The 26,587-nt window shown below is 43.2% G+C and overlaps 1 protein-coding gene across 2 annotated transcripts in view; it reads left to right on the forward strand.

The window, feature by feature from the left end:
• Positions 1-26,587, forward strand: part of HS6ST2 (heparan sulfate 6-O-sulfotransferase 2) — a 288,368-nt gene that overhangs the window by 237,718 nt on the left and 24,063 nt on the right. The window contains exon 4 of one of the 2 annotated variants that reach the window (XM_060137873.1): positions 11,924-12,010. The exons of the other annotated variant lie outside the window; for it this stretch is intronic. Coding sequence (XP_059993856.1) covers positions 11,924-12,010 — 87 coding nt within the window. The remainder of the gene's footprint in view (positions 1-11,923; positions 12,011-26,587) is intronic. 2 annotated transcript variants of the gene reach the window in all.

The following is a 26,587-nucleotide window of genomic DNA, read 5'->3' on the forward strand; positions in this document are numbered from 1 at the left end:
TCTTCCCAATTCTGGGTTTCCCTGAGATAAATACCACCTTGTTTTCCTTTAAGTGTCAACTCTTGCTTTCCCTGGTTGGATCTTTTGTGCTGCTTCCAGGGTCCCCCCACCCCTTCCAGGGCATGATGATTAACTGCCATTCTTGAACCCTGATGAAGGTTCCAGCCCTTCAGAGCTTAAGTTATCTGCCTATCTCACAGGCAGTCATTCTTTTTCTTTTTGTAAAATAAATTTATTTATTTATTTTTTGGCTGCATTAGGTCTCCGTTGCTGCGAGCGGTCTTTCTCTAGTTGCAGCGAGCGGGGGCTACTCTTTGATGCGGTGGGTGGGCTTCTCATTGTGGTGGCTTCTCTTGTTGTGGAGCACGGGCTCTAGGGTGCGTGGGCTTCAGTAGTTGTGGCACGTGGGCTCAGTAGTTGTGGTGCACGCGCTTCGTTGCTCCGTGGCATGTGGGATCTTCCCAGACCAGGACTCGAACCCGTGTCCCCTGCGTTGGCAGGCGGATTCTTAACCACTGTGCCACCAAGGAAGTCCCGAGAATCATTCTTTACAACCCGTCGCTGGGGTGTTCTGACCCATCTATCCCCCATTGAGAGGGATCTGGTAGTGGCTTACTATGGTTTAACATTCACGGCGTTCCTTCGTAGACAGCGTCAATAACAGAGTGAAGACAGTCATTTCCTCACAAAGGCTGAGGGAGTTAAGGAAGAGGGGAGGATCTTCTGATAGTAGGATCTGCTCCCAGTCAGTAAGGAGGACATTTTTCATGAGGACTTTGTTCTTTACTTCATTTAGACTTCTGCAGTAATAAGCTTCATTTGTGCCTTTCATGTTTTTATCACTGTAGTTTTCTACCTCTCCACTTCTCCATTTTCCCTAAGGCAAGAAGTGCTCCCAGACAGGGAGATCTTGCATTGTGATTTCAGTGTTTGCTATAGAGAAATCTATGGACACCCAGTTTGTACAGGTTTAAAGAACTTGTTGATAGGAGGTTGATTGTTTAGTAGCTGGGGACAACTAGAGGGCCGTTATTTCAAAGCACAGAACCTATCTTGCAAAGAGGTGACAGAGATGATATCAGGACTCTCAGGAAGCCCAGGCCTGCCCAAGTGCAAAACAATTGGGTCTTGGCACGTGGCTGACTTGAATTCTGATTATTCCAGAGCCAAGATTTTCTTGAAGTTTCAAAGCCAAGGGGGGAGCAGTAAGGCCCCTTTCTGATTTTGTACATCATAGAGGAAGCAAACAACAGGAACAATAATGAAAAGCAGACTAGTTCTTTCTTTGGGAGATTATAGTCATATTTGCATAAACTTTAGTACAGTTGCTTCATCTAGTTTAGGCACTAAAACAGTTTCTTGTTTTATTGACCTGTGTTTCAATAAATAAGGCCAGACTGAAAAAAATATGTCTGAAGCCTATAATTATGGATTTGTTTGGCACAAGATGCTTCCTTCAGCATACTTCAGATCATCTTTTCCAGGAATTGATGAGAGCAGGTTGCATGTGATCAAGAAGGCTCATTCTCTATCAAATACTCTTGGCATTATAAGGGACAGCATGACTGACGAAATACCACAGCTAATCAGAAAAGTGCACTAGGAGAAAGCAAGATGGAGCAGTTGGAACCCCAAGACACAAAACTGTCTTACAATCAGCAAATGAGTCTCTTCTGATTGCAACATTCCTGCTTCCAGGTCCAGTTTCTCCTTTGGCTTGCATGAGCCCACTTTCTCCATTCTAGCTTGTCATTAATCTTCCTCCCAGGCTCTTCTTTTCTCATTCTACACACTCTCCCTGTATAATCTCTTCTACTCTAAGATTTTCAACTGCCACCAATACGCTGAAGACTCCCAAGTCTCTGGAGACCATTCTTCAGCTGAGGTATGTGTAGCTGCTTTGCCTCCACATATCCAGTTGTCAATTTGTGTCCCACAGGCACAGAAAACTCAACATAACCCAAGACTGAACCTCTCATTTCCTTCCACATACCCTCCGCCCTCCCAAAGGCTTCCCCCCCCCCTTTCTTGTACTACTTATGTTGGCAAATGGAGCCGCAGTTCATTCATGTTACCTCATCTTTGGTCCCAAGCCTTCCTGCCTTGTTCTGTATTCTGTAGGGGCTCTGGCCAGGTTTGCTAGGTGCCAGCCAAGTTGTATCATTAACTCAATGTCCATGCTTGGATACCTCTCTTGGGTCCATCCATTCTCCTCTCTGAACCCTACTTTCTTGTCTCTAAGGAGCCTTCTAGCTCCATATTTCTGAGTCTTTCCATTGCCTGAGGTGGGGTATATTCAATAAAGAGCCTTAATCTTTGGCTTAGCTAAGTGCTCTGTGTTAGACTAGACTGTTATTAAAAACTCATATTCGTGGAAAGAAGTATATTGTTATAAATTATACAAAGCCTAGTATTTAACAGTGATTAATGGGTGATGGAGAACAAGATTTGTTTCCATGAATTTTCAGTATTTTAATCTCCCATGAACATACACAGTAGAAGAATGCTCAGATTTCCAAATTGGAACACAACAGAAAGAAGCTGATTATTGGGTTTCACTTGGAAAAGAAAATTAGAAGTTGCCTATACACATTATAGAAGAGATAATATTTGCAAAGGAGCCCCTACTTAGAAACAACATGTAGTCAAACAAATGTGTGATCCCTGAATGAGTGATGCTTGAGCACTTTGAAAATGGAAATATTTTTGAGCCTTAACTGTCCCTCTCAATATAAATAAAGAGAAACCTTTAAAAACCTTTGCTTTAGAGGCACAGAGCTGTTAAGAGACATACTGGAGCAGAGTTGAGAGAACTTTTCTTTCCTAAATACACCAGAAAGCATTTTCAACACCTTGTTGACATGGCCCTTCTATTTTATTTCTAAGGAGCCAGCTGCACTTTTATTTTTATTTATTTATTTATTTTTATTTTATTTTATTTTTGACTGTGTTGGGTCTTCGCTGCTGCACGCGGGATTTCTCTAGTTGTAGCGAGCGGGGGCTACTCTTTGTTGTGGTGTGCAGGCTTCTCATCACAGTGGCTTCTCTTGTTGCGGAGCATGGGCTCTAGGTGCACAGGCTTCAGTAGTTGTGGCATGTGGGCTCAGTAGTTGTGGCTTGCAGGCTGTAGAGTGCAGGCTCAGTAGTTGTGGCGCACGGGCTTCGTTGCTCCGCGGCATGTGGGATCTTCCTGGACCAGGGCTCGAACCCATGTCCCCTGCATTGGCAGACGGATTCTTAACCACTGCACCACCAGGGAAGCCCCCAGCTGCACTTTTAAATCTAGAATATATTCACCCCCTTAGAAAGCACTTAAGATGTGAGTTCAGCCACAAGAATGTATTTGAATGCTCCTGGCTTTGGACACTAACGTGTAGCTAGACAATTGGTGCCCTGAAGCCCCAGTGTTAAGATCAGAGGCCTTGGTTAGGCAGGACCAACCCTGCCTCCATCACCCAACCTGTCCAAGATCATCCAGCTATTACAAAGATAGGGTATGACCCCAGGTCTGCCTGATGCCAGCGCCCATGCTCTTTCTACAACTTTAGAGTTGCCTTCAGTTCGTTTGGCAATGCCAGTCTCCAAAGTTGCTGATTCCCACTGGTTTTATCCTACTTGACTTTCATATCAGTGGGCATTGGAGCTCAGTAATGGCACTGTGATAGGCTATCACCTTTGTAGGCCTACGGTGTGGTCTGATATGTCATTTGAACAAAAACCCAAAGGCACATGACTCTGTTACCAGACCTCTAACTTAATATGTGTTAGTCTGTTCAATTCAAAAAACATACGTCAGAAGCCACATTTATCAGGATGCTTAGCAGTCAACAGATATTGAAAGCCTTCTATATGACAGATGTCATAAGAAACTTTATGAACAGATAGGAACACAATTTACCCTTGTCCTCAAAGAACTTAATATATAATGTGCAGGCAGAGTGGACATTCTTGAGAATCCCATAAGAACATAGTAGAAAGTAAAAACAAAGTAATTATTCACCAGAGAAAAGGAAATGAATAAATGATCAGTTCCTGCCCCCGCCCCCAGCGACGCCCTTGGTTCACGTCATTCTGAAGTAGAAAGTCAGAATCGCACTTCCAAGGAAATGGACAGACTTTTCGTTTTCCCTCTGTGTGCTAATTCCTGCCACAGCAATTGACCTCTTTGGCTTTTCCTAAAAGTTCACTGAGACTTTTCTGGCCTCCTCTGGGGACTCCTTAATGCATAATGTTCAACAGCTAGGCTCCAGTTGTGAATTTTTAATTATGCCAGATGATTTTCAGTAAATAGAACTTCAAGCTCAATTAATGCTGTCGGATCCAATTTTGGTCTCACCTGCTCTGAGCTCCACTCTGTGGTGTTTGCAGTAATTTCCACTTCCTCAGGAAAGAGGAGCTTCTCCAGAGATGGATGTTGGCGGCCCTTGGCGTCTGCCTTTTCCTGACTCAGTAGCAGTACGGGGGGGATATTTCATCCAGAAGATTCTAATCATGTTGCCTGGAAAGCAGGGGCAATGGATATGGCAGACTGTGATCCCTCAGTGGCCACTAAGTGTGGCTGTCTCATGCTTCTTGTGAGGCAGTGGTTCTCCCCACTTGATCTTAGCAGAAAGGCGGAGAAGCGATGAGGCAGTGGCTCTCAAAGGCCAGCAACGTCAGCATCACCGGGAACTTGGTAGAAGTGTAAATTCTCAGGCCCGCTTCCTAGAGCTGCTGAATCAGAGACTGTGGGTAGGACCCAGCTATCTGGGTTTTACAAGTTCTCCAGGTTATTCTCATGTCTAAGTCTATGAGCCACTGTTGGCAGATAAGTGTTTCAAACTAAGGATAGGCATAATTCGTTCTGTTTTCTGAAAATTCTCATAACCCAGGTTTCATTTTCTGATTTCTGATTTTTTTTTGATTTATGATTTTTAACACAAATCATAAATTTCATCATAGTAATTCAGCTTTACCTTTGCCTTCCCTGATTCCCCTAAGCATAGGTGGTTGCCGTCTGGTTTATTTCCCTAGTATCTTTTCACACTTGCTTTGTCCCATTTGGTACAAGGTGTTGTTTTGTATCTGTCAATGTGCTTGCCTCCTGCACCAGCCTTTGGGCCGCCTGAGGGCAGGAACCTTGTCCCACTCATCAGTATATCCCAGGGCCCAACAGGATGAAGGGCACACAGAAAACACACAGTAAACGTTTTTGAGTGAATATATTATTTAATGTTTTATAAGTTTCAAAACTTTGATGTGGCCTTAAGAAGTAGGACTCGCAGAAGAGGAAACTGAGACCCAGAGAAGTTAGGTGATTCGGTGGGTCGATTACAGATCGAGAGCTTGAGGCCAAAGCTTGCCTCAATTTGGGAAAGGTCATGGCCACAGGTCCTTAAACATTGCCCTCCTGAACTCAGCTCAACTCAGGAAGCCTGAGGTTCTTTGGCTCTTCAAGGGCAAAGCCCTTGATTTGCTCCCAGGCAGGCTGCCCCATCCCCAACCGTGATGTTACTAGTTGTGTCATCCTTGTACCATTAGGAATGCTAAGAGAGGGTGACTGAGGATGCCAGTTCGTAAGGCACAGTGCAAAGGCTGAGAACAGGAAAAGGGAAGGGAATAATGCCAAAAAATAGGAGTGGATTTTAGCACGATCGATGGGAGGTATAGTCTCTGATATGTGGTTAGTCCTTGGGAAAAGGGAGCAAAGAGGAAGGGACACGAGCTGCAAGTGAAGCCAAAGTCTAAAGCTCAGTTTTGCTTCTCTGCCAGGCTGCCCTCCTTACACTGAGGTGACAGCAGCCTGGGATGTACTTTGCGAGGTGTCGTTGGGAAATGAGTTGACGGTGATTGCCACCCACCACTCCCCTTGGTGTCCAGCTCGCCTTGTGACCTGTAAGCAATCTGGCTGGGCTAAGAGGATGGGGAGAAGCAGCCTATGGGCACAGACCCATAGCAGCCTATGGACCGAAAAAGGCTTGAGGCCTGTACTTTCCCTCAGTAACTTTAGCATTGAACCCTATACGAGTAAGTGAACTGGCTCAGGCTCTTTTCCTTGAGCCCCTGGGTTATAAGACTTTGGAACCCACTTGTAAATCATCACAAACTGGGGTGGAAGAAAGCGGGTTCCAGTACAGGCTGTCCCCCGCCCCAAACATCCGCTCGTTAATCACAATGGATTGCTGTCCCATCAGGCTTTGCGGCTTATCTCACAGCTTTGACTCCCACTTGGGAGCGATGACTGTACATCTGACCCTGTCTCTTTCTTCTTGAGCTGCTGTGCCATCTCTCTAATTGCCTGCTGGACACTGTCCATCAACACCCCAACTCGATATGCTCCTGGCCAAATCCATCATCTTCCCCTCTAGTCCAGATCCCCCTCTCAACGAATCTGTCTCTTTCACTGGCACCTCTGTTTTCCCAGTCATTCAGCTTCCAAACCTTCTCAGCAGCCTCATGTAGACTTTATTCTCATTCTCCAGATGGAGTCAGTTCTCAAGTTCAGTCATTTCCTTTTGCTATGCCGTGCGTGGTTTCCTTCTTTCCACCCGCGTAACAACTATTCTGGTCCAGGTTCCCGTCATATTTCAGGTCTCAATCACCCTAAACCATCCAATACCAGAACTATGATTTTTTTTTTTTGCTTCTCAATCCCCTATCTGATGGAGGAACCCAGGGCTAGATGTGAATGCAATAGTGGTGAGACACAGTTCCAGTGGCCTCTGATAGTCTGTAGCCAACATCCAAGCTCTTGGTAAAGACTTAAGTGAATAGCCAGCCGAAATGAGAAAATAATATCATTTAGGAACTGATCATGTTCTTTCCTGATGCCAGTGAGGCATTCAGGGATGTGACCGCCTTCCCTGGGCAGAAACAGCATGTGCCAAGAGGTGAAGAGAGCAAAAGGGCAACAGTAGTCAATAAGCTTATTGCTCCAGTCCCCAGTGCCCCTGTGGTGAGTTGTTAGAGTGAAAAATTAATGGAAGGGGAGAGGCCAAGATAATGCGAGCGTCCCAGCTGCCTTTTCCAGGAGCTCTGCAATTACAAAGCAATTGTGTGCTTCTGTGTGAATGGTCTACCTGATCAGCTGAGTGCCCTCTGCTTTAGAGAGGAGAATCCTAAGACAGAAGGAAGTCACATGCCTCCCTGGCAGCCAGGATTAGAACTCAAGATTCCTGAGTAAATGCTTTGAATGCCTGAGGTTGCTTCTGAGAGACTGTGGCCACAATGGGCTTCACAGCAACAAAGATGAGCATTTTCTCTTGTCTAAAAACCCCCAGTCATTGCCCACAGTTAAGCAAAGGGAACCTAGGGGAGGAAGCTAAAGGAAAGCACAGCTTAGTGAACTGAACTTTCTTTGCTTGATGGTTAATAGAAATCATAGATCATGGGAAGAGGATGCTTAAAGAGACATGGACTCGACTTTAGACACTTCGGGTAGAAGAAAATGAAAAAGTTTGGAACCAAGAAAGAAAACCACTCAGGGCATAACCTAGCAAGACAGAAAAATGAAATGAAGAATCCTCACCAGCTCTAATTAAAGGAAATCAATATTTGAAGAGCTGTCTTGCTCAGTAACAGGACAAGGGCAAAAATACTTCAGCAACGTGAGCCTCTTAGAAAATAGAAAAGCAGGCTTTCATGGGGAAGCAATCATGATTTAAAAGGCTTCAAAAGACAACCACTCGGTGGGTTGATATGTTGTAGAGGGCACTCAAGCACCTTTTGGGAAGGAGATAGATGAGCTTCTATGCCTGCTAGACTCTATATTTGTAAAGCACATTTCCTTATCCTGGGAGCTCTAAGAAGCCAAAGGTCATTTCTAGGGAGCAAAGAGTAGCTACCGTTTCCCCAGAGAGACTTGAAGTAAACCCTTAGCAATAGCTTGGGTTTCATCTCTGTTACCACTTACAAGAACACACACTGGGAAAACACTAAAAGCCATACAAATGCAACAGACTTTCTGTTGTTATTCGCGGCGCTAGCCAACCATCCGAGCAAGTCCTTTCTAAGCTCACCTCTTTGTGATCCACGTGATGATCAACCATCAGTAACTGGAATCCAGTTTTCCCAGACCGTTCTTCCTTAGGCGTGGAAAATATGGGACATGTGTGTCACCACTTCCTTCTCTCCCACCGGTGCCAGACATTGATACAGTTGGCACTCCTTTTCCACTGAGCCGAAATGCAGCTTTTTCATTTATTTGTTCAACAAATATTTTTTGGAGCGCCCTCTTAAGAGCTAGTTGGAGAGATGGATAAACAGTAAAATAGAAACAACACTACAGGCACCCCATGCTAAGTGCCAAATAAAAGATACGTAGACAATGAGTATTATAGCCCAACTCTCTCTTCCGAAATACAATTTCAAATTCCTAGGGCCCTGAAAATTAATTTTAAAAAATTCAGTGCTCTTTTAGTTAGAGCAACACAACTATTTCTCATGGGTCTGAGACGAATTAATTCCAAAAAGAGCTTACGAAGTACTACCGGAAATGCAGAAGTTTCTGTATGCCACCCATCAAGAAAGTGAGTCGAGGGTGTTTGAAACTGCTAGGTTCTTCTCCCTCAAGTACCTCTCTGACCTAAGAGAAAAATCCAGATTGGAGTGGATCTGATTGCCATTTGGGGTTAAGTACCCTGGATGCCATTTCAGCATCAAATTATTCAATCAGAAACACTTTGAAAATGCTGAAGAGTTGGGTTAGTCACAGTTTTCCCACCTGGATACAATGTGCATAATACTGCAGGATTTTATTTTTCACTTTTCTGGTGTTGGAGACATTTGTGGAGCCGATGGAAAATGGTTTACGATACATGTTGATGGACAGCCGACCAAACAGGCAGAGCGAGTGCTGGCATTCATTAAATTTTCCTATCAGGAACCCACCTGGAATTGTATCCATAGGTCTTTGATGAGGCTGGCTTGGGAGGGAGAGAGGAAAGAATCTTACCCCAGGAAAAAGATAGCTACTCCTAAGGAGTGGGAGAAGCCTGGATCCATGCCCCCTGGGATTTCAGGCCATAGCTTTTAATATCCCAAAGAGGAGATGAAAGTCAAAAGGGCTGACAAGTCGTCTAGAGACAGACAAAATAATGACAACTGGGGTGCGCCTGTTTCAGATGTGTAAGTTGGAAACTAGGTCTAATTCCAGGCAGCCCCCCCAATCTCATATACCCCCAAGTTATCATCCAGGTATCCCCAAAGCAGGCAGGGCTTATTCCTGTAAGTCCCTGGGATTGCCACATGCTTCTTTCAGTGGTCAGCATCATCGGCAGCATCTTAATCTTTGGATCATTGACCCATGTTTTTTCAGATCTCTGAGGCTCCCAGACAGTCTGCAGTTGCAAGATTTTCTCTTTCTCTCTCGTGGAGCACTTCTGGAAAACTTGGGGTCTCTCTTTCTCAAAGTTTCAGAATCATAGCATCTTGTCCAGACTTACGTACTCAGCCTGGAACTTTGAGGGGGAGCTCTTTTCCCTCAGTGTTAGGCCAACCTTTCTATACAACAGTTCCTTAGTACATCTACAGAATTAAACTCCTAGGATCCAAGCCTGCCACCATTCTGCTGGCCACTCCCCCACTTTCAGATACCTTTTGCCACTGTCAGTGGATCGGCTATTGGCACGGAACAAACATTTTGAGTTACTTGATTACTTTCACCTCCAGTCTTGGTGCCGTACCTTCCGTCTGTGATTTTTCTCTGAACAAGTTTTGTGTTTATTCCACTCAGATCTGCCCTTAAAGGATTTGGCACTTGGTCAGAGGGGGTCCTTATTTCGATCACTTAAAGGAAGACTGCTCCAGGACCACCACCTCCTCCCACCTGCAAAGCAGCTGTTAATAAGGTCGCCACGGCCAGCTGACAGCTTTCCCAGATGTCCTGCGGTGCCCTGCATTGAGCTTAAAGAGGGTCACTTGTCATGCAGATTTTAAAGACCCTTGGCTCGCAAGGCACAGACTTGGGAATACAGCAGTGGGAATGGGTGTCTTTTATTCAAAAGAACGTGGATGCCTGAACTTAGTGACTCGGGAGACAGGGTGTTGAGTGACCACCTACTATTCTGAACCTAGCAGCCTGCAAGATCAAAAGATCCCTTGTTTCAGAAGGCTTCCATCAAAGTTTCCCACTGCCTCCAGTTTGAGTGAGGGGGTGGGAGGCGGAAGGCTCAGTGGCCAGTGAGCTGAATGTGGAAGTGAGGGAATTGAGACTCACTTGAATTTTGCAACACACAGCGTATTTCATCCTCTGCATGAGACTGCAGCAGCCTTCTGGAAGAGACACTTATGAATTCTTCTGAGTTCCAGTCTTTTGTCCAGTTATCACTTCGTTTCTGAGGGGGGTTCTGAATGAGGATGGTAGCTGCTATGGTCCCAGGGATGGTTAAGGAGTTCTTTGCCAGGAAGTCAGCGTGGATGGGCAGGGGCAGTGCTGCATGAGTTCTTCAGCACTTCGTCTCAGCGGGCTTCTGACATCTCCTGGGGGACAGACTGTGCGCCTACTCTCTCCAGAGCCACCCACCCCAGCAGAAGGATTGGCGCTCACCTTGGTGACTCCCACTTCAAAGGAGTGCTTTGGAGCCCTCCTGGACACTGAATCCTACCTGCTGGAACTTTCGCTATCTGTCTGATTAGCCCTGTGCTCACACACATCTGTATTGCCTTGGCAATCGCCAGGAACCCATGATTATCTCTTGTTCCAGTCACATCCACGTAGCCACTTAAAGCTGATGGATGTGAGGCAGAATACCTTTTGTGACCCACCCTCTCACCCTACCTCACCCCACATCTAAATACAGCTACTTGCAGGCATCTATTTCTGAGGTACTTAAAAGATTCATAAATATCTGGAAAGCTCTTTGACATTCTCTGAGGCAATATTCTGTGCCTTTGGAAGGCTCTATTATACTCATTGAAAGCCAAGATATGCATTTTTCTTCTTTACCTTCACTTTTTGTAAAAGGTTATGCTGACGTAGATGTTAGTAACAAAAAAAAATTCTTTTTGATGAAATCAGGATAAATAATTCCACACATCATCAAGTGGGGGAAAAGCCTTTGAACTGGTTTCCATGGAAATCTGGAGATGAAGTAAAGTAATAATTTCAAGGCAGAGCAGCTGAATTGAAGATAATGGTAAAAATAGTTTGATAAAGAAAATAGAATAAAGTAATCAAGAAGCCTCCAATCAATTATTCCTTTTTGTTTACCTTCAAGTGATTAATTTGTCTGCGTTTATTAACCTGAAGAGATTAAGCAGACCTTCCTAGTGATTTATTTCGTAATTGTTTCCAAGGTTTGACATAAGCTGTGGAGTTATTGAAGGTGCAGATCTAAATTCAATTACTCATGAAGCAGGTGGTGCTTCACCTGAAAGAATATCTGAATTCACGGCCTTCCCATGTTAACATTATGAGTGAAAATTATTAATTTATCTGATAGTATCTCCCAAAGACTTTTAGAAGTCATTTGGCATCCACATACTTCACAACAAGTCAGCAGCTTCAGAACTGAACTTGAAGTACAGAGAACCCAGAGACAGGAAATAAAGGATTTTAGGTTAAAGACTAGTTAATTTTTTTGGCCAGAGCCTCTCTTGAGGCCTGGGCTGTGGCACTGTCATTAATGGCATCCACCAGCTCAAGCTCTGAATGCCAAAAGAATAGCTTTCTTTGAACTTGACCAATGGTTCCCACTCTCTGTACCTTTGAAGGACAGCACTGGATAAGATCACGCTTTATTTTGACAGGCGAGAGAGACAGAGAGACACATGCACGCACACACACGCGCGCACACACACACACACACGGGGGGGCGTGGGGGGAGAAGAGAGATTAAGATATTGAAAGAGAGACGCCTTGAAATTCTTTAAATGAAATAACTAATTTCTTTTTGTCTCTGTGGTCATTGTTGTATATATTTTTCTATTCTTTCTGTGGGTATAGTAAGGATAGACGGGGTTCTCCAAACACTAATCCAGGCGCCAACTCTCCGTCATCCACAAAGGCCCGGAACACATCTAAGAACGGGAAGTAAGTGAAAAGTGCCCCTGTGCATCCAACATAGCTGTCACCAAGCCATGTACTGTCCTCATTTTGTCATTCATTCATATTCATTCAAAGATTTGCAGAATGCCTTCTGTGTGCTTTGCTTTGGGCTAGTCACTGGGGAATTTAAATAAGTAAGGCATGTGTCAGGAATATTGGGTGCATGAAGAACTAAAGAAGGGGGAGGAGAGGGAGGGGGAAGTCAAGAGATGGCTTTGGGAAGATAGCTTTTAGGGCTGATTGTGATGGGTAAAGACTTATAGCAATGCAAGATTTGGGCTATGAGTCTCAAAAGTTGAAGAAAGAAGAAGCAGCGGCACTGATCAATTGTTTTATGATTTGCAAAATCCATGAAAATTTGTCTTTGATCCATACACTAAGATTTGGGGTGGATTTAGAAGAATCTAGAAAGCCATTCCATAACTATCCTGGTTTAATTACATTTGCATTGTAACCATGTCACTGATGTACATGATATGTGTATTCTTTTCCTAGCGACTAACCTGTACCATGACCTAACCCCAAACTGTCTTTTTGTTATTGCCAAAAACTTGTATTGGCTGAATATTTGTGATGTTAGATTTACCTCTTTGGGCTGATTCCAGAAAGCAACATTGGCCGACCTCTCCCTTTGGATTCAGCAGAGAATGGCAGTCTGAAACAGTGTGATCCCATGCAGATGGCATACCTCCAATTAGGCGCTCCCCCTTTGAAGTGGCTTCAGCCCTTTGGTGAATGACTCGGGTCCTCTTGTAAGCCCTCTGTCTCAGGGCTGTGGGGCATTGTGACGGGCAAAAATACATCCCCAAAGGAGAACCCAGCCTGCATCTAGGAGAAGATGAAAGATGCCTTCATCATGCTAAAAGCTCTAATCTAGCAGTAAGATATATCACTACAAGAGCATGGCTTTGCCATGAAAGGTGAATTTGTAACGGTCATATATTTTATGTATTCAGCATTGGACCATAAATGCTGCACTTTGAATATGATCTTATTTTCAACTCCCAAAGTGAAAGAGCTATTGGCTCCCTTTTTTTTCTCCCTTCTCCTCCTGAATACCATTTCAGGTTTGCATATAAAGTTGAATGTGGGCTATCTTGGAGAATATCAAAAGCAGTGGTGAAGACAGAAGACGAAATCTCAGAGCAGTTAGAACTCGTTTCAGTTATTTATTGCTGAGCACCACAATCAAAATGCTGAATAAATTATGAAGGAAGGGAATTGATACACACATTCCCAAGCAGCTGAATGTTTCCAAATTAGTCCCAATTCATCATCAGCATGCGCCCGCGGTTAACAGAGATAGCCTTGGAGAATCGCTTTGAACTCCATGCTTGCAGAAACGGCAGGCCCTGGTCTGGGTATCTTGTACACACCTGTCCTGCTGACAACTGCAGGGCACAGTCGCCGTTTATTAGACCCTCATGTATAATTAAGGATGTTTGTGATTGCTGTTGCACTTTGAAAGGAGCATTGTTTTGTTTCTTTTGGCTTTGCGGGAACCCAGACTCTTACCTTGTGAATGAAGAGTCCCCGTGGAGCAGTCGGTAGAATTGGAGTTCAGATGACATAAAGAACGCATAGCTAATACCATACCGGGCTTGTTAACAGTAGGAGGCCTGCATAAATACATTCTTAAGTAGATAAACATGATCTTATATCCCACTTGCTGGATTTGGACACCTCCCAAACTTCTGCCGTGGTGAGGGCCTCCCTTCCCGCACGTTCTGAGCTAGGTGTCTTTTATCTGCCATGTGCGTGACTCACAGATTGTGCTGGTTCTTTACAATTTTTCTTTCTTTTCGGGGATTATTAATGAAGATTAAAAAGTTCTCCAATAGACAGTATTCTCTTCAAGGATATGTTTCAGTTTCCCTTTCTCTTATCTCCCATCAGTTGGCGGGAAGTTGTTGGGTTTTTTTTTTTTAACTCTTTTCTGCACATTTTCTCCTCAGGATATTTTTGTCAACAGCAGCAGTACTGACCTTCCATGAATATGGTGAGACTATCCGGGGGGGCATTTTCCCACACTCTCTAGAACAGTGTCTATCAACGTTTAGGCACGTGTGTTGTTATAGTTCAGAGACAGTGGTTACTTCTGGGTTTGGGAGTGTGTGTGGGGAGGCAGGGAGCTAGGTGGGCTTCTGCTCCCTGGGGTTTTCCCCGTAGTGCCTTTCACAGTGGACAGCATCCAGGGTGGGTGCTGTTCTGCTGGGTTTTCTCATGTTATTTGGCCTCATGACAGGGCGATAGCAGTTTTTAAGAATTCCTCTGTTATTTTGAGTCCAGATACAGGCTGGGAGACAGAAGGTGTCTTCTTTTCTTCTCTGGAAAGAAACTGGCCTCCTCTGTTTTTGAAGACAAGTCAAGCTGCCTCAAATATACCTCATGACTAAAAATAGTAACAACTAGTATGAGTTGAGTGAGTGCTATGGGCCAACCTCTGTCCCCGAGCGCTTGATACAATTCGTGTCATTAATTCTCACCCACCAAAAGCTCAGGAAGTAGGCACTATTATTATTTCCATTTGATACACGAGGAAATTGAGGCTTGGAGAGGATATTGTGTGCCTACGTGGGGTCTCCCAATGAACAATTTTGGTAAAACCCTTCTTTAGCACCAATAATTGTAATAACAATCAGTAAAATCTATCGAGCTTTGACTTTGTGCCCTCGTGCTAGACCCTGGGCCACAGAGACAAATGCAAGATACGATAGGTGCCCGCAAGGAACTCAGTCTTCATAGAGGACAGAGGATGGCGACATGGCGTTTACAGTGAGGCAGTCATGGGGCGCTGTTGATGGGGAAGACGTCATGTGGGGATATCAACGAAGGCTTCTGAGAAGTGACCCTTGAACCCATTCATTTTCTCCACTTACCCCTCAGGAGGCACGGCCAGGTCAGAAGAGGAAAAGGCAAATTAGTCACTAAGACAGACAGAGTCCTTTAATGTTGATAAAAAAAACAAGTTAAAGTTGTGGATGAGGTCAGAGCTAAAACTGAATGGCCAATTCTGTCTTTTTTTCCAACTTCAATCCATTTGGGGCCAACTGCCATGCAGCGTAGCATGCCGAGTAGCTTAAGAGACCTACAGTGTGAAAGTTGTGTCATTCTGCTTGCTCCATTTTATTGCCTGGATCTGAAGCTGGGTACCAGCCCTCTGTTTCAGGGAGGAACAGATGGAATGGGATATGTCTGAGCAGCAGAGCCAGACTACCCTGGCAGTGACTTTCAGGGAGGTACATGCAGTTTCTTCTATGCTAACAGTGAGCCAAATTGACAGGACAGGGATAAAAAGCAGTGCAGAGCCATACCACTGAGATCAGGAAGCATAGGTTTGGCAGAGGTTAATCAGAGACCAGCCAGACCAGGCCACCATATTTGATTTGGTTCTCTTCGATAATGTGAATCTGTTATTCTGTCTGACACATCAAGCCACAGTCAATCCTTTTGCTGATCCATTGGGTTATTCCCAGCAAGCACTTAAACTGTCAAGACTGAGCATACATGGTAGCCACAAGGAGCCATTACAGATTTTCTTTTTGTACCTGAACATGTTCACACGTCACATGAGACCAACACTTTTGCTGACCTGATAAGGACTCAAGAAGGGTCAGTCAATTTCCCAGAGTCACACATCTAGTTCATAGCAGAGGTCAGCCTAGAATCCTGGTTTTTTAATACTTGTCCTGTGCTCTTTCTACGGCAATGTGTGCTGCAGTTCTGCTCCCAGATAGCAAGACACTTCGGCCAATTGCACCACACGAGGCTTGGAGCCTGGTCTCAGGATGTCCAGCTGAGTGCTGTGCCCTTTGTACGTTACCATACCTGTGTGGGTGGGTTCTGTTAGCCTCTGTGAAAATGGAGCCCTTGGGGAGAAATTGGAATCATTCCACTTAAAAAAAAATGTAGGGGTAGTGATGATGAAAGGAAACAGCATGTGCTTTTCAAACACTTTACTTTTTCTCAAAAATAACATCATTTTGGTTGTGTTTGGACAGTTACCCTTTCTCAATATTACTGTTGAGCTATCTCGAGCCTTTAACACACCCCTTCATCAAGAAAGCAATAAAGAGAACTCGTAGATCACTATAGCTGTTCTCCTTCAAACCAGAAAACCAAGGCTGAGGGTGTGTGTGTGTGTGTGTGTGTGTGTGTGTGTGTGTGTGTGTGTATAACATTCAGAGGCATCAATTTAAAAATTAGATTGCAGGCAGTTGCAGATGAGGCTGGAAATGAATCAATCCTCTCAGCCTGAGGTGTTTTTCACATAGGCTCAGGCTATGGAAAGACAAAGACCAAGTTCAATGTTCAAATACTGGTGAAGGCCAGGAATATTGCAGGACCAGGGCAGAGCACCCAAGCACAGTGCCTGGTAGACGATACCATAAATGTTGAGTTCAGTTCCATAAATATTGGCTTAAATGAATTAAGCTGGGGAGGGGATGCTAAAATGGAGAAAAAGGAGTACAGAAGGAGGATATGAGATGGTCAAGTCAATTCTTACTCACTTTACACTTCTATCCAGAGCCGACCCTGGTAGCAGATGCCACAGGAAGACTGATTCCAAGCTGTTTTTGCCAAAATTGTCTCATAATGGACAGGCCTGTTTATCTTTTCAGCAGTCTCTAGATGAGCAGAGTCAGGAGCACATCGCTTCATAAATCAACTAAACACACCAACAGTCCTCTGGTTTTGGTTGGCAGGACCCAAACGGAAAACTTTCCTGCTTTAGAGAGAAGAGGTGAAGTCTTGCTTGTTCGGTGTGGATTCAGTGTGGTGCAGTTTTATGTTCAGATTGAATTGTTTACATGTGCATCACCGGAGTCCATGTCCTGTGTACTATGATCTCATGATTATGTCATTTCCTCTCATTGAGAGCCCTGTATTTCTTCTAAGACAGTAGGCTGTGACTACCACTAAAACCCCTAGTTTTGCCTCTGTGTATGAAAGAGAGAGAGAGAGAGAGAGAGAGAGAGAGAGAGAGAGAGAGAGTGTGTGTGTGTGTGTGTGTGTGTGTGTATTTTCACTTCACATTGGTGGTATGCTGTATGAGCATAGCAATCAAATGGTCAAGTACTGAACTTTTCAAATAAGTGCTGTAGTTTGATGTGATGATGATGTCAATTGTGCCTTAGTTTAGCTATTAGACTAAGTCTAATATCACAAAAGCTTGTGAAAAACCAAAGCCCCAAACACACACTCTCTCTCTCTCTCTCTCTCTCTCTCTCTCTCTCCCCACGCCCTCCCTCCCTCCCCCTCCGTCTCTGCTGTTGCTCCTTTGTAGAAAAAAGCAAATGACAAAAACATAAGCCAATGTCAGAATGTATTCCTAAGAACAACTTGGAGTGGAGTGTGCCTGAGAATCAGTACATTTATAGCCGAATTGCCTTTTCCCTCCAATATTCGCCAGCCAGGATAGTGCAAGACTTTTGGTCACAACAAAAATGTCAAATCTACCCCAGAAAGTATACTCATTAATTAGGCAGGAAAGTAACATAAGACATTTGAAAAGGACTTTTAATAACAAGGGGTAAATAACACATAGGCTTGGCATATTTTGAGGTTTCACCTAGTGCTAACCAACTGTAGATGGGGCTGTTCAAAGATCTCTTTAAATAAATTAATCATGCAGCCTTGCGTGTATTTGAAAGGACATCAGCTTTGGAGTCAGATAGACCTGGATGTGAATGCTGGCTCTATCACTGATTAGCTTAGTACCTACCTCACTGGGCTGTTGTGAGGATAAAATAAAATCCAAGTAAGGCTCTTCTAGTGCCTGGCACATGGCAAGTGCTTAATAAATGTCAACTAGTGATTATGCTTGCCTCTGCTGCCAACATACTGCAGCTGGGGACAGTGTGACCTGGCCAGCATGATCCTGACCAAGTCAGAGCTCTGGTTATCTGCTTTGCCAGCTCCAGAAATGGGGAAGCAGACGCCCCAGCACCACTGGCAATACATAACTAATGCCCACAGATTGAGACAAGAAATTACTGGAAGATCCAGGAAGAAACAGTCCAGTTATGGAAATATTCCCTAGGGGGCACACGTGCATCTCTGTGATGGTTAGGATGTAGAGTATACTCACTAACATCATAAATCCCCCTAAATATCTGACTGTCCGTGCTGACCCTGGTTCTCCAGCTTAGTCAAGAAGGGTGTTGTGCTAATGGAGCCTTAGGAGGCAGGTGTCATTCTTCTCCCTTCTCACCTGCTGCACAAAATCACAGACGCAACGTGCTGCTCTCTAGAGCAGGGGTCCTCAATAACTCCTTTCTCCTCTGTGACATACATGGTTGAGAACTCTCATTGGCATTGCTCCAGGGGACCTCAGGGTTACGTCCACTTGCCAGGTGCTGGCTGGAATTCTACTCCTCTCTCACTTGAGAAGGCCTAGGAATGCAAAGAAGAGGGATGTTAAATAGGATTCCTCCGTTTTCCTCTGAGTAACACATCTCTCTCCGTCTCTGTCTCCCTATTGCAGTCCGTGTCTCTCTCCATCTAGAACTCCCTCTCTTTCTCCCTTCCTCCTTCCTTTCCTCTCTCCTCCCTCATCCAACTATCTATCAATGCTCCATCTTGCCTTTATACCCCAATATTTTTAGCTTTCAGCCTAGCTCTTTCTGAGCTGAAGGAATTACAGAGGCTAAATCAATGGCATCTTCTAATGCCTCCAGGCCAAACATGTTGTTTTTCAGACAAATAACCAGTGAAACATGGCCCACTATGGTTTGCAGTACTAAGAGAGTATGGGGGGACTTCCCTGGTGACGCAGTTGTTAAGAATCCGCCTGCCAGTGTAGGGGACACGGGTTCGATCTCTGGTCCGGGAAGATCCCACATGCCGCGGAGCAACTAAGCCCATGCACCACAACTACTGAGCCTGCTCTCTAGAGAGCCCGCGAGCCACAACTGCTGAGCCCGCGTGCCACAACTACTGAAGCCTGCGTGCCTAGAGCCCATGCTCCGGAACAAGAGAAGCCACCACAATGAGAAGCCCACGCACCGCAAGGAAGAGTAGCCCCCGCTTGCCACCACTAGAGAAAGCCCACGCCCAGCAATGAAGACACGACGCAGCCAAAAATAAATAGATAAATTAGTTAATTTTTAAAAAAGAGGATGGAAACACAGGGCAAAACTATTGTGCTATCCAGATAATTACTATGAATCCAACACTGACTAAAAATCTGGAGTGTAGAAGCATTTAAATGTAGAGTAGAAATTTTTAATTTGTTGAAATCCAGTTTATCATTTTTTTTCTTTTCTGGATTATGCTTTTGGTAGCATATCTAAGAAGTCTTTCCCTAACCCAAAGTTGCAAAGGTTTTCACCTATGTTTTCTTCTAGATGTTTTGTAGTTTTGTTTTTACATTTAGGGCAGTTTCCCAATTTGAGTTAAGTTTTGCATATGGTGCAGGATAGAGATCAAAGTTTTGTTTTGTTTCACATATGGATATCTAGTTGTTCCAGTACCATTTCTTAAGGAAAATATCTCTTCTCCATTGAACTACCTTAGCACATTTGTTGAAAATCAATTATATATATATATATATATATTTCTAGATTCTTAATTGATCAATATTTTATCCCTATGCCAGTTCTGCACTGTCTTGATTACTCTAGCTTTATAATAAGTTTTGAAATCAGATAGTGTGAGTCTCCCAACTTCATTCTTCCTTTTCAAAGTTGTTTTGGATATTCTAGGTCCTTTGAATTTCCATATGCATTTTAGAATCAGCCTGTACATTTCCAGAAAAAGAAAAAAAAACTGCTGGGATTTTGGCAGGGATTGTGTTGAATCTATATATCAAATTTGGGAAAAACTGACATCTTAACAACACTCAGTCTTAAAAGCTATGAAGACAGTGTATCTTTCAATTTATTGAGATCTTTAATTTCACTTAGCAGTGTTTTGTAGCTTTCAGTGTACACGTTTTTCCTAACTTCTTCAGATGTATCCCTAACTATTTCATACTTTGGATGCTATGGCAAATAGTATCCTTTTATTTTAACTTCTAATTGTTTTTCCCCAAGTTTCCATTATTTTTATAAAATTTTTATTTTATATTGGACTATAGTTGATTTACAATGTTGTATTAGTTTCAGGTGTACAGCAAGGTGATTCAGTTGTACATATATAAGTATCTATTCTTTTTCAGATTCTTTTCCCATTTAGGTTATTACAGAATATTGAGTAGACTTCCCTGTGCTATACAGTAGGTCCTTGTTGGTTATCTATTTTATGTATAGTAGTGTGTGTATGTCAATCCCAAACTCCCAATTTATCCCCCGCCTTTCCCCTTTGGTAGCCATAAGTTTGTTTTCTATGTCTGTAAGTCTGTTTCTGTTTTGTAAATAAGTTCATTTGTATTATTTTTTTTTAGATTCCACATATAAGCGATATCATATGATATTTGTCCTTCTCTGTCTGACTTACTTCACTTAGTATGATTTCTAGGATATAGAAGTACAATTGATATTTGTATACCAGTCTTATATTTACAAACTTGCTAAGCTCACATATTAGTTCCAGGAGCTTTTTTGAAGTTTCCAGTGGATTTTCTACATAGACAATTATATCACCTGTGAGTAAAGACAGTTTAATTCTTCTTTTCCAATATGGATGCCTCTTTTCCTTGCCTTATTGCACTGGCTAGAACCTCTAGTATGGTATTGAATAGCTATGAGTTATTTGGTGTGTAAATAATTCCTACCTGTTTAGCTTTGTAAAAAAGACACATAAAAACAACGGAGTGATAGTTGGACAATGGAAGTGTCCTCTAAAGATGATATTTTGGGGACAAATGAATGATCACTGCCTTTATCTAAAGGTCAAAGCTAGATTCCCAAAGTACTGCACAGAAATTTCATCAGAGAAAAAGATACTATCCTGGGGAGGAGGAGGAAAACAAAAAGCAAAAAACAAAATGAAAAATAGAATAACATACACTCTTCCCTTTTATTCTCATTCGTATTTTCTCCCTCTCTTTTCTCTCCCTTCTCCCCTCCCCCCTCTCCCCCCTCTCTCCCTGCATGAGTTCTTTAAAAGAAACAGTGTGGTATAGTGGTTAAGATGGCAAACTCTGGAGCCAAGTCATTGCTTTAAAATCCCAACCCTTCCCTGGGTAAGTTTCTTTATCTCTCTGTGCATCACCTTCTTCACTTGTAAAAAGGGGATACTAATGTGTCTGCTTCATAGGATTTTCTTGAGGATTCAATTATTCATTCATTCAAAACTTTTATTGATTACTTATGAGATACCAGCTACTATTGTAGGCTCTGGAGACACAGCAAAGAAAAAACAGACAAAATTCCTTACCCTCATGCCCATTCTCGTGGAGGGATACTGTCATTAAACAATTAAGTAAACTATATAGTATTTTAGAAGGGAATAACTTATAAGGGGGGAAGGCAAGGCAGAGGGATAAGGAGTGATGCAGACAGGAGATTAGTAAATTTAAATAAAATGGTTAGAGAAGACCTCACTGAAAGGTGACATTTGAGGAAAGGTTTATTTTATTTAAATAAGGTAATACAGTTAAAAATTAGAACCATTCCTCACATATAGCAAATATATAATAACGCTTTTTATTAACTACAATTTATTGAGTGCTTTTTATGTGTCAGGCATTGTGCAAAGTGCCTTACGTAATATTATCTTGTTTAATCATTACAATAGGTCTATAAAGCAAAGGTTATTATTAGCTCTTTTTACTGACAAGGAATCTGAGATGACGTTGACTTGTTCCAGGTCACGTAGGTAATAGATGATGGGGCCAAGACTCCAACCGTGTCTGGGCTTGTCCCACGAGGCTGAGTTCATCCATCCTTTCTGAAGATGCCCTTTATGCTTGAGGGACTATATTAGACCTACATTCACAAGGATCAGAAGACTGGTCCTGCTGCTGGAGGCCTTAGTTGGAGGGAAGAGTATTGAGTAGGTAGAAGGTTCTTCAAGGGCCATGGAATGTCGTGAAATCCCATCTTCCTGTTAGTATTTCAACTTGAAGATAAAGGTGCTCTTCCCTGGGACCCCCACACCAACACCTGGCCTTGACACTTTCTTTACTATGTATGTTGGGTGCACACAATCTGAGAATGGAGGAGTGGGGTGGACAGAAATACATACTACATTACTGGTCAATGGCCATTGCTTCATTACAGCACACGCTTTGGGTTTTCAGAATGGTTGTTTGCTAAAGATTAAACAGAAAAAAAATGAGGCAGGACTCAGCTCACTGATGATTGAACTATAAATTTTGCCCAGAAAATGCTGGTGATGCTATAAAATTCAGGCCACCATCTGTTATTGCTTGCTTGAAGTAGCATTTGTATTGGATGATTAAGATGTCACATGCATTTGAAGCACAAATTGATTCCCAGGTACCTAGCATCCCTGGGTGGTGAAGATGGTTCAAGAAGAACATCACGTTGCTTGAAGGATATATTTATATGATGTCACAAGCCACAGTTTTGGGTCACTTGAGTGGGGTTGATTGTGGATGGAGATGGGGACAACTGAGAAAATGAACTGCTTGAATTGGCTGGATAATTTAATCAAAACGGTCAATTGACTATTCTGTGTCAACTAGTTCTATGCAGTTTGGCAGACCTGAGACATGTTTGGCCATCACTGTCTGCAACTCTCAGAGTGAATTGGGGGATATATGTGAGGCGGGAGGGAAGCAAGTCTGGTTAAGCCCCAAATTCCTAATACTAAAAAGAACCCATTACTTTTATAGTATTTTATAGTTTGCAAAGAGCATTCTCATCTGTTATCAACAAACGTTATGAGGCAGGAATTATATCTACAGCTCACAGATGAGAAAACTCAGGCTGAGAAAAATGACATATTGTGCCCCAAGCCACATAGATAGTAAGTGGCAGAGCGATGAATGAAACCAGGGCCCATTCTTCTCTAAATCCTAAATAATTTTCCCTACTCCATAGAGCCCAAGAGCAGGCTACTCTTCAATTTGAGTCAAATAATTCTAGGTACCTGACCAAAAAAAAAAAAAAAGCAAAACGTACTTTACATGCAGGTAGAGAACTTACAGAATTCATTCCCAACAAAAGCAGTAAAAGACTGCCAACTATGACAAGGGCCAGGATTTTTAAATAGGCAGTAACGTTTGTTGAGTGCTTCTTACGCACCAGGCCCTATTCTTTTTTTTAATTAGTCAAATAATTTTATTTTAAGGAAAACAAATTTGCACCCTAACACCAGCTAAAAGTTTTTATAAGAAAATTGAAGAAACTTTTACAAAATGCTGAACATAATTTTGAAGTTTAGAGAGTGACTGTGAAGCAAAAAATGACTATATTTATCATGATTGTAAATAATGATATATGCTCTATAAGTTCATTGGGATGGTCACCAATGGGCTGGTAATGAATCCCCAAGAGTAATAACCAAGTAACCTCAGTAACATCAGCGAAGCACCAGGCCCTATTCTAAGTGCTTTAAATGAATGCATTTTCTCATTTAAGCTGAAAACTGCCCCCTGACGTTGGTTCTAGGAGAGCTCATCACTTGCTTCCGTGGCATGGATCATATCCAATCCCAAAGGTCCCCTTCAGGGTGGATGTCCAGGCACCTCAGCAGAGACAAGCTTTGAGCGTGGCTGGCTTGTGGACCTGAGCTGGGGGCAGTGATTCTCCAAGCCTCGGAATCTAGAGTTTTGGTTTTTTGGCATCAAAGAGCATAATGACAGAAGTGAGAGTGCTGGGCTTGTTTCCAAGGGCCTCAACAGTGTCCTCTTTTCTCATCGTTGAGGAAGAGACATGTTCTCCACGGGCTTTCATGAGATGCTCTCTACTCAGCCTCTGCCTGTTTACCTTCGTTTCTCCCATTCATGCCTATGGAATCTTCCAGGGTGATCAGGCTATTTTGTGCCTTCACAGTAGGCACCAGGGCACCTGCTTCAATTGTGATCTTTGTCAGAAAATAGTTTGCTGCCTCTACCCGCCCACATCCCTTTCCCAAGACTGCTCCTCCTTCTGTGAAATGCAGATAATCCTTCTCGTCACTCCCCCGGCATCCCTAGGAGGGTGTGAAAACAAGCAATAGCATGTCTCTAAAGACCTTTCAAAAAATAGTTAGTCCCACATACACTCTTTCTAGTGTTTTCAGGAACTTTGGACAAAAGTGTATCTCCACGTAAGCAAAGTTGACAGGTTCAGACTCTTTCCCTGAGAATGTTGACTCTCCTTCTGCCAGGTCTGCTGCGGTTGCCCCTGTTACCCCACAGGCCATCATGCCTTTTCACAATCATGTGGCTGGTGTGACACCAAATATTCATTTCTCTACTTTCCTTCTTTAGTATCCACATTTCAGGGACTACTTAGACATAGCCAGCTTTGTCCTTGTAAACACATTCATTTTGGAGGCCGTGGGTTTCTTTACCTGAATATCTGGGTCTGTGTCACCCACTTGGTGGCAAGGAAGAAACAAATGCATGGTATTGTGGATGGCTGTTGACTTGTTTTTCATCATTCTTGTAAAGTTGGAGTCATTGTTCCCATTCATTACCAAATGCTTACAATGGACAAGGCATTCTGTGCTAAGCTATAGGAGTACCAAGACAAAGGTTTATTCTCCCTCCCACACTCCCCCCGTCTGCAGATGCCTCCTGGTGGGGAATCTACCTGTTCATTCTGTCACCATTCTCTATTCCTATTTTGTCTTCCAACAGATGAAAAAGAGCTAAAAAGAAGTCTAAAGAAGCTACTTGGGCTCATAGAGCCATCATGGTGCACTTAACCACATCCTTCCTTTGTGTAGTCCAGCGGTTTTCAATCTACGTTCTGAATAGCTCTTGGGTTCAGAAGCAGGACCTCAGAGCCTGCTGAAAGTGGGGATAATGGGGAGTCTAAAGTAATAAGTAGATGGGGCTCCAGGCCTCCACTCTACCTCTTCCTGAGTGACTCCATTTTAATCTGTTATATATATATATATATCGGGGTCTGACTAGATTTCATTTTTTTAAAGCCCTGCTGCTTAGAATGAGTTTGATAACCATTGGTCCAACCCAGCCTGAGGATATTGGGGGAGCAGAGTATGGGATACCAGCCTTTCTCCACCGTTCCCCAGCTCCCCAATGACAGGCAAAGCAGCTCTGGCTTTTGGGCAGTCTGGCAGTCCCCTTTCTCAATTCTGCAAGCTCTTAAGAACAAAAACAAAAAACAAAAGAAGAAGTAAATTGAAAAAAGAGATACTTCTCTTCTTATGGCCAAATTGCTCTGAACAGATGAAAGGAACCAGCCTGACAGGTGATTGTTCTCTAGATTACAGCCCTAAACCCAGGCTGAACCTGAAATGCTTGGAGGGAAAAAAATGCCACAGATTTTGAGTAATGCTCCCCAATTGGCTTCTGCTCTGAAGACTAAATGAACACACACTATTTCCACTCCATTTCCTTAAACTGGCCTCTGTGCTAGGCTGTAATGAAACCTGTAGGAGAGGAAAAGACCATTAGCTTTGGGAAGAGGATTATTTTAGTTGCTTAAGCCATCCTCTCCCGGAAAACATTCTCAGGCGGGTGTTTAGGCTAAAGTCTGTATTGTTATTTTGAACGCCATTAGAAGGCTTGGAAGGTTTTCTAATATTTACTCATTGTAGGTATTCTATATAATCCTATATACAATTTTATTATAAGTTTTAAACTCACTCTCTAGTGTTTTATTTTATGTTCACTGACTAATTCAGCTTTATCACAACTATCTAGTGTCATCATTAGCCCAGCCCTCCCCTTGGTTATACTGGTCTCCTCGTCTGCCACATTCCATTTTTTTTCATACCATTGCACCTATCTTTTCTTTTTTTGGCCGTGCCACACGGCATGTGGGATCTTGGTTCCCCGATCAGGGATCGAACTCGTGCCCCCTGCATTGGAAGGTGAAGTCTTAACCACTGGACCACCAGGGAAGTCCCTTAAGACAGTATTAAATAATTGTGTTTGGTATATTCTGATTTAAAAGTTCAGAAGGTTTTTTTTTTGCTGCACCATGTGGCTTGTGGGGTCTTAGTTCCCCGACCAGGGATTGAACCTGGGCCCTCAGCAGTGAAAGCACAGAGTCTTAACCACTGGACCACCAGGGAAGTCCCTCAGGACAGTATTAAATACTTGTGTTTGGTATATTCTGATTTAAGAGTTCAGAAGGGTTTTTTTTGTTTGTTTGTTTTTTTTTGGTTTTTTTTTGCTGCACCATGTGGCTTGTGGGATCTTAGTTCCCCGACCAGGGATAGAACCTGGGCCCTCAGCAGTGAAAGCGCAGAGTCTTAATCACTGGACAGCCAGGGGATTCCCCCATTGCACCTACCTTGAATGACCTGTCTACACCTGTCTAAATCCTAGTTGTTGGAAAGAGCTCACTCTTTCAGTTAGATTAGGGATGGGTTCATATCCCAGCTCTAGCATCTTAGACAAGTTACTTATTGTCTTTGAGCCTCAGTTTCCTCATCCATAAAACGGGGATAATAATTAGACCTCTCTCTACTAGAGATCCTTTGAGGAGTCAGTGAGATAACTTACGCAAATATTCTGGTCCACATGGGTGC

Source organism: Lagenorhynchus albirostris, chromosome X (genome assembly GCF_949774975.1).
Source record: "Lagenorhynchus albirostris chromosome X, mLagAlb1.1, whole genome shotgun sequence".
NCBI classification, from domain to species: domain Eukaryota; kingdom Metazoa; phylum Chordata; class Mammalia; order Artiodactyla; family Delphinidae; genus Lagenorhynchus; species Lagenorhynchus albirostris.